This window comes from Falco rusticolus, chromosome 5 (genome assembly GCF_015220075.1).
Source record: "Falco rusticolus isolate bFalRus1 chromosome 5, bFalRus1.pri, whole genome shotgun sequence".
NCBI lineage: Eukaryota > Metazoa > Chordata > Aves > Falconiformes > Falconidae > Falco > Falco rusticolus.
This window is the reverse complement of record NC_051191.1, coordinates 19,197,233-19,219,368: the sequence shown is the minus strand read 5'-3', so window position 1 is coordinate 19,219,368 and position 22,136 is coordinate 19,197,233. Positions and strand designations below refer to the sequence as shown.

The 22,136-nt window shown below is 35.2% G+C and overlaps 1 protein-coding gene across 8 annotated transcripts in view; it reads left to right on the top strand.

The window, feature by feature from the left end:
• The window catches only part of CACNA2D1 (calcium voltage-gated channel auxiliary subunit alpha2delta 1), a 433,623-nt gene that overhangs the window by 347,831 nt on the left and 63,656 nt on the right, over nucleotides 1–22,136 (top strand). For all 8 annotated transcript variants that reach the window (XR_005104430.1, XM_037388977.1, XM_037388979.1 and 5 more), the window contains exons 12-13: nucleotides 522–626; nucleotides 20,653–20,731. Coding sequence is in view for 7 of the 8 variants with exons in the window: in XM_037388977.1 (XP_037244874.1) it covers nucleotides 522–626; nucleotides 20,653–20,731 (184 nt within the window). In the remaining variant the exon portion in view is untranslated. The remainder of the gene's footprint in view (nucleotides 1–521; nucleotides 627–20,652; nucleotides 20,732–22,136) is intronic.

Here is a 22,136-nt window from a genome sequence, read left to right as displayed (position 1 = left end):
GGAATCCAGCAGGAGAAAAAAAAAAAAAAAAAAGACTATTCAGTAACTCATTAGAGGGTCATTGTTCCCAAATTTCCACAAGGACAGTAAGGATAAGAAAAAAAGTAAAGATGAGAAAAGAGTAAAAGTATTTAGAGGCCGTCACTGTACAAGTCTCTTGCAGAATATCTGTGTGGGAATGCTGTGGGGTGGATGTGATGGGTGTGAGCTGAAGAGTTTTGCTTATGTTGGTGGAGGTGAGAGGAACCACCAGATCCTCATTCCTCTGGGTTATACTAGATATGACATGAGTCATATTTAAGTCTCATGGAACAAAAAAACCCAGTTTGTTTTGGGTTTATTTTATTTTAATTTTATTTTGTTTTATCTTATTTTTCATTCAGAAGTGGTTATCGAATGAAGTCCTAAAATCCATGTTTAGGTAGTAAGCATGTTGATATGAAAGCCATCAAATACAACAGTTGTTATTATTTATAGCCTGAAATTAAAAAAAGCCACACTTTTCTTTGTGTCTTCTACAGCACAGTGTCTCTAGAGCTAACTGCAATAAGATTATTATGCTGTTTACGGATGGTGGTGAAGAAAGAGCACAAGAAATTTTCCACAAATATAATGAAGACAAAAAAGTAAGTGATATATGAAAGATTTCACTACATAAAGTACAACAGCACAGAGAGGAACATTTAAGTATGGAAGTGAAAATATTTTTGGTATGTGTATGAGATACTTTTTAAAAACATATTAGTATTGAACCTTAGAGCACTTAAATCTTTCTTAATCTATAATATTTATTAAAAAAAACATTAAATATATTTAATATTTTATACCTTTTGACTCGTTCATGTCAAGCAGTACAAAAGTATACCATAAACCATAAAGAATTAAACTTTTTGTTGATATTTTTCTTGTATTAGTGTAAAACTTGCATTATGAAGCAGAACACAATTAAATGATACGAGATATATCCATATCTCCTCACTGTGCATATTTTTTGTGTGGTTTTTGTTGTTCATCAGGCAAAGGCAAAACCACACCTCAGTGTTAGAATCTGGATCTGAAAAGATTTGAGCTGGAACAAACCCACATGTTTTTCACAGTGAGGCTAATTATACCTTTGCATGTATTAACTAAGAGTGGGATGGCTTTCTACTGATAAAATTTGATCAGCTGGTCAACCAACATTATGGGCTTGACATGAGAATCACTGGATGATTTGTGTTCAGATTAGACTGGATTATTAGCTGTGCTGGTTTTAGGTTGAAGTTTTTAATTTAATCAAATTTCTGATCTGGCTTTTGCATACTTATAGATGTAAAAATTAATGAGTGTGTGTGCATGTGTGTGTGCGTGTAAAATAAAACAGCTTTCTAAATTCTTTCCTAAGTTTCAGTGCAAGTCATTATATTTAGAAGATTAATCACTTTCTAAATAAGTATGAGCTGGATTCATGCAACAACTAGGAATTTACCTTTTCTAGTGCTTAGGTTTTTTGTATTTTTGTTTTGTTTTGTTTTCAAAAAAAATCATCTAGTAGTTAGGTTACAATTCACCAAGACACTTTAACAGTTGCCACGGATGCTCGTCTATAAAGCAGTGGAAGTATTTTGTTGGAAATCCTATGTTTGAATCAATCCCTTCAAAACAAGAACTAGAAATGCAAGACACCAAATAGTGATACACTCAGTGACCTTGAATAGTCATTTTGTGTCTGCTTTATAACAGTGTTTCACATAGAATGATGTGGTAGGGTTTAGTTAATCTTCATGTCTGAGCTGAAAGTGCTTTATAAACTGACAGTTAGAAGGAAGAACTGAAATCGTAACAACTTGTGTGACATGCATGGCTCTGTTCTGAAAATGTATGCAGAGATTCCTCTTCAAATTTGGACTTGGTAGCTTTTATAGTGTTACAACAAAAAACATCGGCTAAAGGGAACACGTGCATAAGGGGGAAGTTGTATGATTCATTTCTTATTATTTTCTATTTCATTTGCTGTGTTAGGAGGAAAGTATAGTTAAATGTCCAGTCCAAACAACAAAGCAGATTTGCAGTGCTGAGATTTGTAGTCTTACTCACATCATGCCTGAAAATTGATTATTTTGTGAAGTATAATAGACAAAATGTAGGATTTACCAATTTAAAGTGGTTATTTTTCTGCATCCTTTAATACTGTAAATTTTCTCTGCCAAGCTCTGGGTTGGTTTTATATAGACACTGTTGTATATAGTACAATACACTCTTATGTTCATGTTCCCTTTAGTGGATGAGAGTTTTTGGCTTTTATTATATACAGCAAAGGTATAATGGTCACTGTATGGAATTCTGATTATTTAAGCATATTTTCTTACATAATTAAATGAAGTGCAGATGTACTGCAAGGTAAACTTCCTACACTTGATTAAGTTCTATGCATGTAAATGTTAAAATTTTAGTAAGCACTCACATTTTATTACTTGTCTAATAAAATACTGGGTTGCTAGATGCCATTCCTTATAGGTTTCCTCCAAGGTGACATTGGAAGTACAAGAAATACTAAGAAAGTTTTTGCAGGTATAATTTGACAAATCATTTGCTTTCTCCTCACAGTTTTCAATCAGTAGCAATCCTTGTGGTGTTGAAGGGAAATTTATGATTGAAAAACTTGTAATGAGACTGAACTAGTAAATTAATTTTTAGGAATCATAATGAACGACCCTGCCCACCCCCAACCCCCCACCTCCACCCCTACAATCTTTCGTAACATTCTAATATTTTTAAAAATGAGACTAATACAAAATGTATTTATGGTCATGCTCTCCTTAGTAAGACTACACTTGATTCCGGAATGATGACATGTGAGCTCTCTTGTTATTCTGTCTTTGTGTAATTTAACATTAATCTTAATCCACTAGGGCATAATAAGATAATGGACAGACACATTCTAACATGAAAAATACACATATACTTTTAATTTTGTAAAGTCATAATCACAAACATAGTGTTACCTTCTTATATTGCTCAGTAGCCTGCTTTCATATATTCAATGATGACATATTTAAAGATATGCGAAGCTAGATTCTGTTGTCTTTACTGCAGTTAATTTATAATGTATTTCACAAATAGTCCATTGAATGTAAGACCAATTTTATAATTATTAGTTGTAGAGAGACTATTCAGAATGAAGTGTCAAAATTTTTTCCATTTTTTACCACAGTAGCAACTCATAGTATAAATATTTATCAGCTGATGTCTTTTCTTGCCTGCTCTGCATTTTTTTAAACATTTTTCTGTGTGTTTTGCATACAGTATATAAAAGATGTATCTTTATTGTCTTAGATCACAGTCAGTCTTTTCCCATCTTGGGTACACTTTGTTGTAAACTTTTTTTTTTTCCTTTTCCTCTACAAACAAAAGACCATTTGTTCAAATCTATTCATCCTTGTTTTCATCCTCCTGATGTAAAATCAGCTCTACGAGTATTTTCTTCTTCATGTCAGTTACTTTGCAATTCTTTGGCATGCAAGAAGCTTCAATAAGTTTTGGCCCATCAGATGACATGACTTAGTACACTTGTTTGCAGTGCCCTTAGTGCAACCTTCAAGTTAAGAAGTGAAAAAATGCAATATTCAATTAGAAACTACTAAAAGAGCAGCCTAGAAACTAGCAGCTGGAAAATTGCCCCGTTAAATTAAGGGGGTTTAATCCGTTTGAAATAACATATAGATATATTTAAAATATTTTTCTGTCTCACAGTTTTGAGGAGGAACATTCCTAGTTTTCATCTATTTGAAGTGGAAAATCACATTGTGTTTCACCTTTGCATGCCTTTTTCCCTTTATAAAGCCAGATTTTATTGTCACAGATTGCAACTACATGCAGTGCCTGATATTTAAAAACTAGCATGTTTACCTTTACAGTGACATTTGGGGTACTCACATTAGATGTGCGAAATACCACACACACACTAAATTTCAGGAATGGGGGTGGTAAGTTTTTGTTTTATTTGCACTCATGCTACAGATGGCTTCACTGAAGATAGCAATATAAATTTAATTGAAACGTTGGCCCAGTAGGCGTTCTTCATCCTGAGAATTTTGAATTCAGGTTGAAAATAGAAAACCAGCTACAGCTCTTCAGGGCAAATTGTGCACCCTGAAATCTGTGTTTTGAAGGATTGCTCAACTCAAGTGACTAGAAAAAGACCTTAAACATGCCTTGTGCACTTTCAGTTGTTTGAAGTTTCCTAGCATAATAGAGGTCAGAGGGATTCATCTGACCCCTCAGGTGGGAGTGGAATAGTAAGTTTGGTCTCATGTCTCATTCCCACAGAATTACCTCTCATTATTAATACAACCTCATTTATGTAGATTTTTCTGACAATATCATTTGAGAGGAAATGGTATGTGAGAAGTTTTCCAACAACTCTGTTGCATTAAAAATATCTCTATGTGGCGGGCCCAGAATTGCTACAGTGATACAGGTCCTATGGGAGAAGGCTTCAGCTTGCTGTAATTCCACTGGGAAACGTACAGCTGGCTGTGACTTCTTCCAAATGGGACACATTCAGTTTGGCAATAGAATGATAAAATGAAATATCTATGGGAAAGCACTTGCAAAACTTTCTTCTAAAAGAAAAATCCCTCCTACTGTCTTTTCTTCATGGGTTTGAATCTATTATTGTGCAACTGCAAGTCAGTAAAACTCAAAAGAAAATTGTGTTAATCTAGGCGATGGTGTATGAATCATTCTAGACAAGGCTGAAAGTGTTAGTCCTGACTACAAATGACCCTTGAAAAAGACTGTGACATTACCACTTGGGGTAGCCATGGGATTCTCATCAGGTGTCAGACTGAACGAATGTAACTTTCTAGGGTTACTTATAAAGCCGAAAATAGAAACAACATCTTTCTCAACACTAATAGCAGCTTTGAATAGAGCTTAACAGCTGTCAAAGTGTACATTTCTGAGTATGTGATAGACTTGTGACACAGGATGTAACATAAAGTAATTACATTAAGGGTTGAATTGAGAAAAATTCTGGTTTATATCTGACTGGCATGTGGCATAGTTTGATAGGTAAAATTTAAGCCATTTTATTAAGCTTTCTGGATTGTAGATATTTTTCTGGCCTTCTCTGCATTAGCCTTCTGTGATCTTTAGACAACCAGATGTTAAGATATTTCTCATTCCTCCTGATAGTCTCCCTGTGAATTTTGTTGGAGTGATGGTACAGGAAATCCCATATAGAAGAAATCTCCAGCTAGCTGGTTAGACTGGCTCCCTGGCTCCTTCCCTAATCACTTCTGTCTTAAGAGTGTGTTATCTTCCAGGTATTAATTTTAATTTATTGTATGGACTGTGACACACACAACTGGTAAAGCTAAAGTATTCTGGGTGAAACTTGGGTCAGTACTTATAAATACCACAATCCATTCCTTTTCCTTTCAAAGTAAAAGTAGAAATTAAGTTATTAGAATGCTCATCAAAGAAATATCTTATTCTTAAGGCAAATCATCTATATTTTACTTCTTCCTTAGCTCCACTTATTAATGAAAGGCTTGCAACATAGCTACTGTCCCCGCTTCTGGGTTCCTAACATAGATTAATGCACTATGATAATGAATTTAAATATTCCATATCAGCAGCTTTCCTCCTGTGACACTCACTATTGACATATCCTTCAGTAATAGTCAAGTCGCACAATACTGAGCTATTTGAGGTTGTAAGTGTGTAGATCCATGCAATAACTTCTTTTTTTTTTTTAATGTTTTTTTCTCAGTATGATATTAGGCACACATTTTTCCCCATTAATCTAAATTTTGAACCAGTTACCTGATGGTGTGTGAAGTCCCCCATTAAAAATAGCGATTTTTTGGGGATAACTTTTTAAAAAAAATGTCCATTGTCTTTCACTGACCCCTTTACCTTTAGACTATATAACATCACCCCTAGGGTTTTTCTTAAAGGCTTCAATAAGGAAGTCATATCCATCATATTTCTTCTCCCTTTTTCACCTGCTTTTTTTTATTCAACCATCACATCCCCTGTACTGTTCCATGCATGTACACAAGTTTTCTGGGTAAGATTGCTGCAGACTTTGCAGATGCAGCAGAAAGTGCAGTGGGGCAGAGAGGGGTTTATTTTAGGAAGAAGATCTGCATGCAGAAGAGCCTTTTCATGCATGTGTCCACACACACAGAGATGTGTTGATACTGTTTCTCTTTAGGCTGCTGTTTCATTATGAGTATGGATCTGTCTGGGTCACCACATGGCATTTTTATCTACTGTGCAAGATAAAAATCCATGTGATGGTGTTGAGAGCTGCAGAGGGCTAATGAAAGTTTTAATATAGCTTTGTTGAAAAGTAACCTTATCGGTCATATTAGAATCATGTGTATCTGTTACATAAAACCCAAGTGGCAGCTTTTTTCCTTCAAATTTGGCACGGAGGGGGCTATTTGATATTTTTATTTTTGTTGATCTTCAGTTCCAAACCACTACATTAATAGTGATTGATTCAGGGTATCACATAGAGGTTGATGCTGCAGATGGCATAACATGATTAATCAAGGCAACAAGGACATGATATCACTTAATATAGAAAGCACATTATGTTTATTTTGGGATGAAAGCAAGACAGTCAAACGGCATTTTACTTATTTATACAAACAGAATGCCACATATGGCATAACTGGTTGAGGTTAGACATCAGAAGGATCATTGTGTTTCAGTCTCTCCATGTATTTACTGTACATTTGTTCTTATGAATTTGGGATTGAGGAGAAATGACATGTGAGTTGATTGTACTTTTGTGTAATTTAGGAGTTTGAGGACTGGGACTTTCTGCAGTGAGCAATTTAATGCCTAAGCCATGCCTGATGATGTCTATGTAACCTCTTCTTTAAAGTATGCAATTCCACAGCTTTCTTAGGTATTTACATCTTTCTGTTTCAACACCTACCTGTTTAGAAAGGTTTCTCCAAATTTCCTTAAACCAAATAAGCTTAGAACGTTTTTTCTTTTCATTTTACATTTATTACAGAGAACAACTAATTCTCGCCAGAATTTCCTCTTACATTTTAGGAAACAATTTTTATGTTATCACCCTCATCCGACTCTTCTTTTCAGCTTTTGTCTTTTCAGCTGTAACAAAATAATTCCTCTCAAATTCTCCTTAGTTATATATTAAATTCTTCTCATTCTTAATGATCACCCCTATTGTGGATAATAGCAATTTAATTTCTTAAAACATGCTCTGGAACAGTTGGAGAAACTTCAGTGGTATCAAAAGAACAGAGTATTTTCTATGACTTTTTTTTCATGCAGCACTCAGGTAAATATGTCCCAGAATATAAATTTCTGGTTTTGAACTGCATATTATTGATTTTTTTTTTTTTTTCCTTTGCTCTGTACTGGTTTTTCCCCAAACTGCTGTTTTTTACAGTTAATCTTCAATTTCAGTTTCTGTGTTTGATTTTTTAAGTATTTTTAACCTTAAATTGCATTAGGCAGTTTCTTCTTGTATGTTTAATGTATTCCTCTTCATGATCTGCCAGTTTTCTTGTAATTCTTTATTCTTTACATTATCTTCACACAATATTCAGCTAGCTATTTCTCTGAGTTTCTTGAATTCTGTGCCTTTATCTTTGTTTTACTGCTGTCATACCTTTTGTTCCTTGAAATAAAAATTCCATCTTGATCTTTCACTCAGATCTTTCTTCTAGATTTTCAGTTAATTCCTCCTCAAAATTCAGAAATAAATCCAACTGTTCTTGGCATGTTCGAGAATAAGATTTTTTCCTGATACGCTACAAGATGTTCAGGAATTGTGGCTCACATCACATTGTTTTATCTGCATGAACCTATATGATTAAAGTTTGAAAAAAATTTTGTATGCTTCTGGTGTTTATTGAAGTAAGTGCCATAATTAAACAAGACCTGAGTGTAAGGAGTGCAGCTGTAGACAGAGAAGGTATAAATTGTTCTGCTTCAAGTGCCATGTAAGAGAGACTTTTAAAATCCCATCAACTGAAAAACCTAAGAGTGATAAATTTTCAAAATTAAGAATTGATTTCTGCAGATAGAGAATCAAAACTGGACACAATAAAATATTAATATGGTTATGAAGATTAAGAGCTATTTTTCTATAAAATTATCAATTATATAGTTACCATTCTGACATTTGTGTATTCCCAAAGTCTAGAGTTTTCCAAAGGTTCACTTTACAACATTGATTTAAAAGTGCAGCTTCCTGGGAAGAAACTGCAAAAGTTGTTCACTTAATAGAATAGGTAACATAACTAAGCTAGCACAACTGAAAATATTTTTAAAAAGAATTAACTATTATTAAATTACTCTAAAACTTGATAAAGTCTTAGTTTCTAAGTGCTGCTTAGGCCAGCTGGTAGACAGGTGTTGATCATTAGTCCATTAGTAGATGGAAGTGTTTCAGATGGGACGGGACATGTTTGAATGAAAAGATTTGCCAATGAGCTGGTGGAAAAAGCCGACAGAAGTATGTAGGAGACTTTACGCTGGGGTTCAGAGGGAGAAGTTACAGAATGGGAATCTCTGTAGTCAGCAAGTGAATGAGGGAACAGCTGAAACAAACAGATGGTAGCACAAGATGTATGTGTGCAGCAGCCTAAACAGATGACAGGTTAAGGAGGAAATTAAAATTTCAAGAAACAACATTTCAGTCCATTCAGATAACAAGAAATGTGTGTTTATATATTCAAGAAGCATAACAGAGGAAAAGGATATAAATGGGAAATGAGATAGCTAAAGTGTAGGTATGCTGTACATTTCACTTAAGGAAGGAGAAACGCTGTGCAACTTAAATGTAAAGTATTAGAGATTTCTGCAGACATTTCAAGGAAGAGTTGATTTTTAAGAGAGAACTTCACAACTGATCTCACCAGGAGAGAACAACATCAACCTGAGATGCAGGAGCACTATTTGAGAAATCTTACCAAGAGTAAGAATTATTATATGTCATTAAGAAGGCCTTTTTGTATAGTATTTTGCAGAAAATATTTCAGTTTTGACAAAAAGGAAAAAAAAAATATCTTTCAAGTAATGGATTAATATTCTAATGAGAAACAAACAGAAAATACTCCAGCCTCTACTTAGAAAGTGATATGCCTTCAAAATCCTGATTAGTCTCAAAGAAAAGACCAAATCCTGCTCTGTCATATCTCCAGGAAATAAGTCACATTCTTTAATCTTTTGCACTATCATGATATAATTTAATACACAGAATTTAATGTGCTATACAGAATAGATTGTCTTTACTAGAAGTATGAGCAACTCACTTTGCAGTCTTTTACTTGTGTGGTCATGGAAAATGACATTCAAGTATGAGCTTTAAATTAATTTCTCTTGAGTTTTTCACAAACATTTTTTATAGGTCTCATTCCTAAAAAATAGAGAAAAAAAACCCCACAACAAAATGAAAACCAAATCTATTATTTTTCAGAACAGTATCAGCCCCCATATGCAGTCTTTGAACTCTTAGCCTATTATGTGTCTCCATTCTTGATTCTATATTCAGCTTTGATTTGAAGTCAGTAGATGGGAATTCTGTGCTTCATAATCTCATTGTTAGTCACATACAAAAGAAGACATTTAATCCATACTGACCAAAGAACCTGGATCGCAAACTGCAAATGTTTATTTTTTTTATAATTCTGACTTTTTAAAAATGGATCTTTTTAACAAGAAAGACTTTGATTTATGAATGATTTTATGAAGCCGCCTCTTTGCAGGCAATGCATTCTGTAATGCAAACTGGCCGTATTATATTCTCGATCCTGCAGTGTAGACAAGAAAAACAATAACCTCAATGCTTTCTGTTGCAGACTTAGTCTGTAGATGCAATTTTATTTGAAAACAAAAATAAAGACAAAACCAAAATCCTCTAAGGCAATATTTTGTCTATAGTAAATTTCTCTCTAAGAAGCATATTTATAAAGAAGGCTGAAGACCTTTTTTTTTCAATAAAAAGACAGACTTTGTGAGAGATGATTAATATTCATTTATCTCACATCACAGACTGAAAAACAGCTTATATCTTGTCACCTGAAGTGTGATTTAACTAAAATCCATTGTCTCTGCTCTTTCAGCTCTTGTGAATGCAAAATTTACATCTAAGTTTACTAAGAACACTCAGAACACTTTGTTACAGTTGAACCAGGGCCACAGGCAACTCCCAAGGTTCTTTTACCTGTGGATTGCATATAGGATCAGTTCTATTATTTTTTCCTGAAAATGCAATTTATTTAGTTGATTGCAAAAGAAATGAAAATGCACATCATTCCATATAAGAGTGAACTGTGTCATGATTAGTTCTTTTATTATTAAACCATCCCTAGGATAGATGTTATCTATAAATCTTATATATGCAACGTTTCTCAGAGACAATCCTGAGATTTCAAGTGCGGTTTGGCAAGAAGTACAATGAGCGAGCATGCACAGCGATTCCATTAATTGCTAGCTGTGAAGGATGTTCTCTATTACATGATTGTGCATGAGACTCATGTCTTTCAGCCACACTAGGACATTTGCCAGTTGCTGACAGCAGGCATCGTCAGCGCCTGCTTGTGTCAGTAATGGAACGTCTTACCTGCAAGCGGAGGCAAGGTCAGGTTGCCCTGAGCACAGACCTATATGGCAGTGGTGAGTTTCCATTGCTATACAGCAGTTACTAATTTCCGCCCCCCCCCCCCCCCCAAAAAAAAAAGGAAGGGGAACTAAACCTGAAGCCTTTTCATCCCTAAATCTCCCTCTTGTAAGGTGATCTGAAGATACTGTTCCCAGCTCAGTCTCCAAGATACAACATGTGAACGTGGAGAAAAGTCCCTTCACCCACTTAGTTGGCGTACCCTTTTTCAAGCACGCTATATTATTTTCATTTAGAATTGTCATGTTCCCGTGAAGATGAGGCCATTGTAAAATTAGACGTGAACTTTGTATAACTGATAATTCCAGAGAGTAAGATTTCCTGTAAATGGGTTCTGCTGGAAATGAGAATTTCCGATGGCCCTTCCCTTTCCCCCGTCATTTTCCTTCTTCTAATATGACTGTTTGGTGTTTGCAACCGTTTAGTTTCAGTCACTGTTTTCCATGCTGTACAAGAACTGGAGCAATGGGAGTAAAAAACAGAGAGAGTAACTATACAAAGGGGATAATTAGTGCAGTATTTTCAAACAAAGACTATTTGCATGAAAAGAAAAAGCAGAGTACCTGATAAAAATTAGTGTTTGAAATATTCAATGACAAATTAAATATTCCTTTAAATGCTTAGCTCATATTTGTAATATTTCTTCCCCAGGGCTTATAAGGCCAAAGGACAAAAAAAAAAAAAAAAAAAAAAAAAAAAAAGGAAAAAAAGAGATGGCTTAGTGTCACAATATGAACTGTAAATATCTCTCTAATTAATATGGTCCTTTCCAGCTGCTCAGCTGCCACCAAATGTTGTTTTGACTATCAAAGTAATGCCTAATATGCTTTTAATCCTGGGTATGGGGGGAATTACTTTATCAACCCCTTTGTCTGGTTCCTGATATGGGCCACAAAATTTACAAGGAAATCTCATAAAAAATGACTTTTTCTCCAGGGAATGCTAAATGTGGAGTGTCAGGGAGAAGTAGCTTGGGGAAAGGAGGAATTTAATTGTTTTTAATTTCAGCAAAGAGACTTTGATATTAACATAACCAAGGAAGGAAACAGATCAACTGACTAAATAGAACCCGGGTAATCAAAGTAAAACATTAAACAGCTGAATTGCTAAAAAAGGTGACAGTGTAATTTCTTCATCTGAAGACGGGGAGACAGGATAAGTGGCTAGAAAACCACCTGATCCAAACCGAGCGCTTGATGCTTATTTCTGAGGTGGTATGGGGTGATCTGGTGAGGACAGCACTTCTGCTGGAAATAGAAGGAAAAGCAACCAGCATGTTGGCGTTCTTTGAGCCAGAGCTACAGCCACAAGCCTGCATCAGAGAAGACCACTTGAGTACTATTTTGGGGTTTTCTAGATAAAATCCATCCCTGCCTTTCAGCAGGATGAGCTAAGCATACAGCAACTGCATTACACTGTTGGAAACATCACATTATTCTAAATGTCTTGAGGCACCATTTATATTAGTAATTTACATGGGGCCAAGACGTGGGCATGGAGACTGTCCTGCAATCCTTTATATGTTTTAACTGTTAGTTAAACCTGGGAGTTTTTCAGCCTCTGCCAGCTGGCACACTCACACAGAAGGTGCTGGGACTGCTCCTTGCGCAGCAAGGGAACGGGAAGAGGGAATGAGCAGTGGTTCAGCTGCTGTGCATGTATGTAGGCTCTGCTGCCACAGTTGCTCTTAAGGCTTGAGAGTGGACCAAGGCCCAATTTTTGTAAGGTTAACATAGCCAAACAGACTCTCAAACTTAAACTCAAGCACATCATTGTGAAGTCCTACCAGTGTTTTTGAAAGCACAGCTTTTCCTTACTGCTGTTCTTGAGACTAATGTAAAAATCTAATAAACCCGAGCTGTTTCATACCTACATCTAGAAAATGTTGAGATTAAAAACTTACCTGTGGAGACAGTGTAGTGCAGAGGACATAGCCTCCTCATTGTTATGTAGTATTCCTACATTAAGTTATTGTGAGCATACACAATTGAATAATTCTGCTTGTACATCTGTGATACTTCTGGCTCATCAAAGATTATGTCTAAACTAGGTAAAGACTTAAAGGATCATGTAACCATATCTAATTATAGTCAATGTAGCAGAGGTAGCTTGGTAGGTATCAGCAGGGTATTTATACCTTCATACGTTTAGCTGTATGGCAGAACAGAAGGGGCACACCATGCTAGCCCATTAGAGAGTAAGGAATGAGTTGCTGTGGTTCCACAAGGTGGCACTGAGAAGATGTAGAACAGCGTAACTGAATTAGTATTTTTTAGTTCTGTGAGAGTGTTAATTCCGAAACTTTCCAGTATGTTAACCATAATAGTGTTTTCAACCTCTGCACTAGAAAATATCCCCATTTTCATGCAGATATGTTTTCTTTGTAAGGAAACAAAGAAAGCCAGAGAATACAAATTTTTTAGTTTTTGAAACACTGCAATTCCAGATAAACATTTTGGGGATTCACTGTATTCACTTTAAAGACTTCTTCAGTGAACATGCATCTTTCATTGTGTGCACGTGTTATGAAACCTTCAGGTGTAATTTTCAGTTTATTTCCTTTTGATGTGTAATTGTATATAAATACACTGCAGATCAGTGTTCTTGGAACTATTTTCCCAATAAATGGGTTTGGGCCTATTTTATCAGTCTAGAACCATATCCAAAGCAAGTGAGATTCTCCAACAATCTCCTCATATGTAACAAACTTATTTTTTCTTTTTATTTTAAGATAGAAGGATTAACATTAGATTGTAATGTGAGCTAGTTTTTAGTGTCATTATTTCTTTTCTTTATTAGACTGTAATTACACAGGATATAATTAGACTAAGAACTCATAAGTTAGCATTGCAGCTTGAACTCTGAGGTTGAATTTTAGTGAATGAAAGATATTGATAGAAAATACTGCAAATACACATGGAAGGTCTGGGAGAAGTAATTGACTGTGGATAAATATCTAGAAAAATAGCTCTAAGGATCTGCTTTATTAGTCTTTAAATATGTGCCTCAGTTAAAGCATTTTCCATTGATGTCAAGGGGCTTACCTGCATAGTTAAATTCCTTGCTGAATCAGAGCATAGAGGGTCGATTATGGAAACGCTTGAATAGATGTTTTTCCAAATGTATTCATACTTTATTCATGTCTATAAATTCAAAGAAGTCTAGCCTGCAATTATCTTTACATGTAAATATTTGAGACCTAAATTCTTATTGATTCCCATATGGACTTTTTCTCCCCAATTTCCCCAAGTCTACACATATTTTCAGAGAGTACCTACAGCAAGGGGCAGATCCTAATGTAGTCATAAATATAAAAGATTTCTGTTGGCATATCATACCATTTTGGTATTTCCTAATTTGACATAGGATTGTTTATTCTGCATTCTGAGTTAGACCTTTAAATCTTCACAACCTTAGCACCTGACTAGTTTTCATACCCAGCTGCTTAGGTCATCTCTGTGTTTTTCCCAATTTCTGTTAAGGACAAAAAGTGGAAGCAGTCTGAGAGGCACATACAAAAACCGTAGATCTGAACTTTTTTGAGCCTGGTATTGAGAGCAATAGAAGTTGTGCATTCGCTCAAATTGAGAAAAGTGAACTCAGACCTTTTTTTATATGAGTATTGAACTCTCACTTAAAAGATTAGGGGCACCACTGCTACTATCAGTCTGAAAAGGGTGAGACTTGCTAGGTCTATCATATAAAACCCCAATTTTACTCATCTGAGTGAATCAGACCAGATACTAATCAATGAACCCAGGCCAGGGTGTAGGCTGGTAAAATATCCACAGCTATCCATATTGTTTAATTGTTAACACATCCACCAGTATGGTTCTTGGCCTGTGGCAGCCAACTCTTTTGAACAATGTCTGGTTTTGGTTCAGGGGGTTGCATGAGCCAGGGCCTGTTCCCAAAAGGTTTTATAATGAGATCACCCAATATGGTGAGGGGGGACAGGGAGGGAGGATGGCAGTATAATTTAGCTGTAGAGATGTGAGCCAGGCTGTGTCACTTGCCCTCATGGCCTGAGAAAGAAAATGGGTTATGGGTTATGTCCCATTTTATTTACTGCATCAATATAGCCTGAGGGATCCTAAAACCTCCCTCAAGCACATCATTGTGAGTCTTACCCCTGCTGTTTAAACACAGAACTTTTATTTTTCTTCTCCCTGTGCTTCCCAGGGAAAAAAAAAAAAAAAAAGCTGCTTTATTTTTATAGGTATAACCCAAATAGTTCAGGACTGCGTCCCTGGAAGTCCTGAACTGAGCGTTCAACATGACAGATTATGGACCAGAATTTATGTGAAACTCTGTTTGGTGCTTCCTATTGGCTAACCCTAGGTGGTTTCCTAATTACTATATAGGGTTTTTAGATCATCTTCTGAAGCTCTGTTCTCATTTCAAATTGGTCATAAATGTCTTCTAGCCTCAGTTCATAGTGGAATCCAAAATTGTCTTCAGATTTCTGCCATGGATGTAAAGACAGTAAAGAAAAAATGCATTCACAGTTTTAACTGTGGCAGCTTGAAAACCACATTAACATTTCCCTGATCTTCACCAGAAAAGTACCAAAATGGTTAAGTAGTTTAAAAGCTATACTTACAAGGTGATGGAGTGCATAATGGAATATACAAAAGCAGTTTTATGATTTTACGTAGAAAAATAGGCTTGGTATGTTGTCCTTTTATTTCAGAAATGTATGTATTAAATTCAAACCACAAACAATTTTTCATCTGTTAACCTATAAACACATTAGTGGGAAAAATAATTTCCTGGACCATGCTGGAATTGTGGAAATATTTATTCATAGAATCATAGCATAATTTAGGTTGAAAAGACCTTTGAGATCGTCAAGTCCAACCGTTAACCCAGCACTGCCAAGCCCACTGCTAAACCATGTCCCTAAGCACCGCATCAACACAGTTTTTAAATGCCTCCAGGGATGGTGATTCCACCACCTCCCTGGGCAGCCTGTTCCAGTGCTTCACCATCACTTCAGTGATGATTTTTTCCTAATATCCAACCTAAACCTCCTCTGGCACAACTTGAGACCATTTCCTTGTCCTGTCACTTGTTATCTGGGAGAAGAGACCTACCGCCATCTGCCTACAGCCTCCTGTCAGGGAGTTGTACAGAGCAATAAGATCACCCAAGTCTTCTCTTCTCCAGACTCAGCCACTCCTCATAAGAATTGTAATTATTCTTCTTTACCACAGCTTCTCTTGGTCTATAGTAAAAGAGATTGCCTGTGAAGCTTTATCTGCAATTATAAAGGCCAGATTAAAATAATTCTGAAGTCATACTGTCACCATGAAAACTGAAGTTGCATGATTTGATGAGATCAGTTTTTGACTCAGTCAGTTTGTTTATCTAGTGGTAGAGGAAGATGCATGCTTGCTATTTTTACCAGATAGACATAAGATGATGAGGTTCATCTTGCCTAGATCTAGTTGAGTAAATTGATCATGCAACTCTCTTGATATCTGACAAAGTGATACACATCTCTCCATAGGCCAGTTAATCTCCTCCTAAGCAGAGTAATGGAGAGATGCACATAAATGATTATTGAGAGTTCTGTCACTGAGGCAGCACAGAATTAAAGACAAATAATACGCTTGCCAAAAAATATGCAGGTTCATCCACTCTGAATTGCTTGCAGAGTGGTTGCAGTTTCTCAAACTCTTGTAGGCCTACACATATAGCCTACACGTATATGCAGTGGTCTAAATAGCAAGTGTGATTTTTGTGCTTGGTTAACACTTCAAATTAACTTCACTCAGGCTGTTAATTTTCTGTAATACTCATAACATGATACGTCCAAAGGAAGAGTCTAATTTAATCTTTATTTTATTCCAATAGCGAACCGGACAAATGAGATAGGTAAAAAGCAACTGAGATCTGTAGGGAAAACAGTCTTTTCACGGGTAGCTCACAATTTCTGTCTCCATCACAACTCTCTTGAGTGCCACTGTCCCCTAATATCTGTAGCAGTCAGAATCCTTCTGTTCACCTTGGGGCTTATTAGCTTTTCCTGCTAGCAAGAAATACAAAATTAAAAGCAAATGAATTATATAATTAGGCAATTGTATTTTCTTCAGTACAGTACTTCTTCCTCTATTTTATGTAGCTTTCTTTTTCATCTACTTTTTGCTTGTTTTCCTTTGATGTCCTTTGTCCTAGGATAAGTAGGTTGCAAGCGACCTCCAAGGTCTCTAGTCCAACATCAGGAGTAAGACCAAGCCAGGTTGCTCAGGGCTTTACCTAGTCTGGTCTTTAAAACCTCAAAGCAGGCAGAATGTACAACCTCCCTGGGCGTATTGTGACACTCACTCGTTGGCTACCCTTACATTAACTCTACACTTGTTTTGTTTGTTAATAAGTATATTGCTTTACTATATACTTTAAAGTATATTGCTTTACTATATACTTTAAATGAATAATGCAAAGAATAAAAGATTTGTATTTTGTCCCATGTTTAGTTTCAGAGTGAGAAAAATACAGAGAATTAGCTACCCATTATCAGCACAATATATTCCTGATAGAACTAACACAGCTCTGTTCTTGAACTCTCGGTGGTAGAAATTAAGACATATTTCAAATCAGTTTCAAGGCTTTAGCTGACTGGGCTGGCAGAAATGGCTGGCAGGTGCCTGTCTCTAGTTCTTCTCCATTCTAAAGGTATGAGTTTTCTAGAAGTGTTTTGCTTTGAACAGTCCCATTGAAAATCAGAAAGTATACAGCTCCTATATCTTTCTGGTTGTTCCATTATTTTTCATTATTTGAAAGTTATGTTTCTTTTTGAAGACAATAAATGGATCTCCCCTGTATGGAGGCAAGGTTGAACTTTCCCTGGGAGATGGTTCGGGGGACAGAAGTGTCCACCCACTGGTGCGGATGGTGGAGAGCAAGAGTCATAGCAAAAGGACCCAGGAACCTGTAGTTTATGCAGAACATAAGAGGCTATAGAGAAGCACAGAGAAGAAATAACCAGGCCTTGATGGTGATGGAAGACGACTTCTAGGGATCAAAGAGTACTTAGCAGTTTTCTTCAACTCAGAAATCCATTTCGTTGGTTGAAAGTAAACTTAAAAGGAAGGACAGGCAAAGGGAGAGGTGTTCACAGCCGTTGTGTCTGATCTAGTTGCTCCAAATGTTCTCAGTCCTAAATTCCCTATTAAAATGAATTAAATCTGTCTTTTTCAGTTTAAAAGCCTTTTGTCTTCTTTGGAGAGATGTCTATAAGGAAAAGGTATAGACAGATGTATCTCAGTCCTTTGGCTGACTCTGGGTCCTTTCACAGAAAATGTTAGTACAGAGCATGTTTTTTTGCTAAAATTGGCTTGTTTAATTTGACTTGCTGACTCATTTTTCCAGCTGGTCTGTCATTCTACTCAATTCCAGATGAGGCAATAGGAAAAAGAAAACTCTTTTGAATGTTCCACCCTCTTGCCAAACCAAGTAACAATTAAAAACTCCAATTTTCATTGCAGTTCTTTATCTCTGTTAATTACCCAAGGAACAGTAAATCAAATATATTGTCCTCTGCTTGTTGTCAATAATTTAAATTCTAAATTCTTTATAGATTTGTTGCAGATTTTACATGCTGCTTCTTTTCCCTAAATTACATATCATTTCGCAACTTGAATCCAGTTCAGTGTTTCATTTTTACGTTTGAGATCAAATGCTAGACAGCCCAGTCTAATTGACTCGTGTTTTATACACACACAAGCAATCCACATGACTCTGTCTTAACTTAGTTACTTTTAATCCAAAAGAGACATCAAGTCACTCATCTATCTACCTAGTGGCCTTCAGTGGGTTTTTTCTTATTGTACCATAATTTTTGAGAATATGTTCTGAATCAAGTGTTTAGTGGACACTGAACTAGGAGGAGACGTGAGTCCACAAAAAAATAACAGGAGTACAGCAGGCAGAGACCTTGTGAGCGCAGAGATACCAATAGAAAATAACATCGTGATATTCAGGTTAGGAAAAATAGACAGTAATTGAGTAGACACAGAAAGATCCATTAGAAGAGTTATAGCTGACGTTTTGTAAAAGAGGTCAAGAACAAATGAGGATGGCAAATGGAGCTTCAGTTTACAATGTGATACAGTATTAAAAATATAAAAGAAATGTAGACTTATCAGGTGAAGTCAGGTTCACACTATTGATACTGGTATGTTCAAGGTAATAGAAGGTATTTTTCATCTGTCTCTATCCATATGAGCTATGAGAGAAAAATTTTGCTGTCACACATGTATGTTCATTCCCGTACTTGCCTACATAACCAGAAATGTAATTGGCTTTACTCATTATTGAGAAATGACCCTGTTTGGGATAGTCTTACTAGTTTTATTGAAAAACTTCACATTTTTCCTGTATTTTAAAAAAACAAGCACCTGAATCAGCATGCAGTGCAGCAGGCTAGTTGCTTTAAATCTTCTTGTAACTGCAGAAACAAAGGGCTTGTATGGATAAAACAAATCTTAACATATTGTTAATTAAATATGACAACTAGCACAAAGCTTGGTTTGCCCTCCTTGCGTACAGGGGTCAACACTAATAAAGTTTCACTGTTTGCTAGCTGCTGATTGATGATTTGGAGCTATTTCTACAGCTTTTGGTTAATACATAAGCTCTGATTATGTCACACTATTTTTTGTTGCTCATTTGACAAATGAAGGTTTAGGTAGTAATTACACATGATAAATATGTGATGAAAATTTGTATAAATAGTAATTTCAAAATTTAGCCATGATCAGTAATTTACAAGGAGTGTCTGAAATTTATGCTATGAATGTTATTTAAATAAAGCATTAGCATATTACTCAGTTATAGCCTGCATGCAAATTAGTTGTATTACGTTTTAATTTTAAACATAGTTATGAAGTTCCATAGAAAGGAATTAATATTCTGATTTCATGTTGTGAGCTGTGATGTGTGAAGTGAATTGGTAAATTAAAGGTCCATAAAGAAATAGGTGCCTGAAAAGAAAAGGCAATCTGGTCCTTGGACATTTCCTCAGAGGGACTTGATAATAATGAGCGACTTATTAAAACCGTAGGGAAAATATTTTCCCCTCCTTTTAAAGAAATGCTCAGTTTTGGAGCAAAATATTCAGCCAGAAGCTGAAGCATACTATTCATAATTTTTCTGTGTGTCTTGTAGGATTTTTAATATTTATACAGCAATATCAGCTTTTGGTTTTAATTTTTCTTTTGAATCAGACAATTTGGATGGAAAATAATTTCAGCTGAAAAGCCTGTCTTCAGTCCAACACCTGGATAGAACTTGGTGAATTCCTCTGAAACTATGACTCCCCTCAGTTACTGAGATAGATTGGAGTTGCATTAACTAAACAGAATAAAATTTTCTTCATAAAACAGATAGCTTTAATAAATATCAAGAGCTTAAAGTGAAATATCAGAAGCTTGACCCTTCTATGAAACTCTGTTGTTCTTATTTAGTGGTTTTATATGAAAAAGACTGAAAGTCTGAACACAAGAATTTATTTTCTGTAGTATCTGAAAATTTTGTATTTCTTTCCCTGAAATTATTTTATATCCTAAAAAATCCAGTTTTGCATTGTTTTGAATTCTACTGCAGTAAATATGTTCATTTTGATTAATTGGTGAGTGTCTAATATTGATAGGAGGTCATGTCAGCTAATATAACAAAACACGAAGAGTTATAATCACCACCCTAAGAAAAGGAAAAAGAAATCTAAATAGTTCATGGATGGTAACAAATGTAAGAGCTTTAAAGTATGAAAGATATATGGAAGAATCTTCTTGAGTTCTACCTCATGGACCAAATAATAAGAATACATAAAATATCATAAAACAGTGTACCTATTGTGGTGATAAAAAATGGAAAATTCCCCATTTTCTTTTTGTGTTCAAATGTATAAAAAATCAAATATCATTAACTTGAGAGTCACAGCTAATTAATTACATGTAGTTATTTCCATTGTTTTTTAACTTGCGTAGGTACGTGTGTTCACGTTTTCTGTTGGTCAACATAATTATGACAAAGGACCCATACAGTGGATGGCCTGTGAAAATAAAGGTACTGATTGGTTTTTTGAGACTGTTCTTTGCTAAATCTTTGGATAGGTGATATATCTTTATTAATCACTACAAATTACAGATTTTTCTTCAGCCTGATTTTTAGCTTTATTGAATTTTTTAATAAAAGGTCCAAAAAGTTACTTGACAAAACAATGTGTATATGAAATTATATATAAAAGAATAAGCTTGTATATTTATTTCTGATAATTTTATTTAAAACTTTATATTGTAAGAAAAATATCAATTTTTTAAAATAATAATATTATGTTTCAGTTTTTAGAATGCTTGTTGTAATAGCCATCTATGAAAAGATGGAACTGATGACAGATAAGAAATGAAGAAAAGCTGTTTTATATTAAGGGGATCTGGACAAAGGGACTTTTTGTTTGGTTGGTTGGCTGGTTGGATTTCTTTCTGTTTTTCTCCTAAACTTAAAAGGGACCAGATGACTTGCATTATTTTTCCCTTTTTTGATGGAAATATCAAAATTTTTCTTGCTGTGATTTCAGCTTCTAAGAGCATCTTACATTTTTTATTTTTACCCTGATCTCTTTATGTAGGAAAAAAAAAAAAAGTAAAAAAGGTGTAGGTAAGGAAGTAAAATGCTTTCTCCTAGAATTTCTACATGAAAAATGTGGTCAGAATCATTTAAAAAGAGTGTGAGAAAGATGTCTCTTAAAAAACTTACAACATAATTATGGAAGAAGAGATATGAGATAAATACAGATAAATGGAAAATAGAGAAATTATCAAACAATATTGTTTAATATTCTAAATAGAGCAATTTCAGACATGACTGAAAATGAGAAAGTATTTTGCAAATCAGTGAGAAGCAAGAGGTGAGAGGTGGGATAAATTACAAAGGGTTTTGAAAAATAAGGCTGACAGGGAAGAAGATTAAGATACAATTCTCAGGCATGAGAATAACGTAAACCAAAGCTAAGAGAAATATATAGGTAGAGAAAAAATGATATAGAAGAATCCATAGCCTGTATACATAGCCTATGTATCATAGTTTCATGAATCCCTCAATATGCTGGCAAGTTATGTGCAAGATACTACAGCTTCATGAAGAGCAGATTGTATTGTCAGATAATTACAGAAAACCAACATTTGGTTTTTTGAATAGGGATTTTTTGACCAGCGTCTTTGTATCTCAAAATACTGGGTGCGTGTGAACTCCTTTGTTCTAAGACAAATGAGGACCAGCTGGCTTAAGGCAGAACCACCTATGTCATCTTATTATTGAGGCAAAATGATCATAATATTCTGTCCAAAATTGATGTGTTTATTTGTTTGCACATCCAAAGAAGCAAAGTTTTATTTCATTTTTCGTTATTTAAAATTTTTAATTTATTATCAAGTCATGCATTGTTTATGGCAAAGTAAATGACTAACCTCGG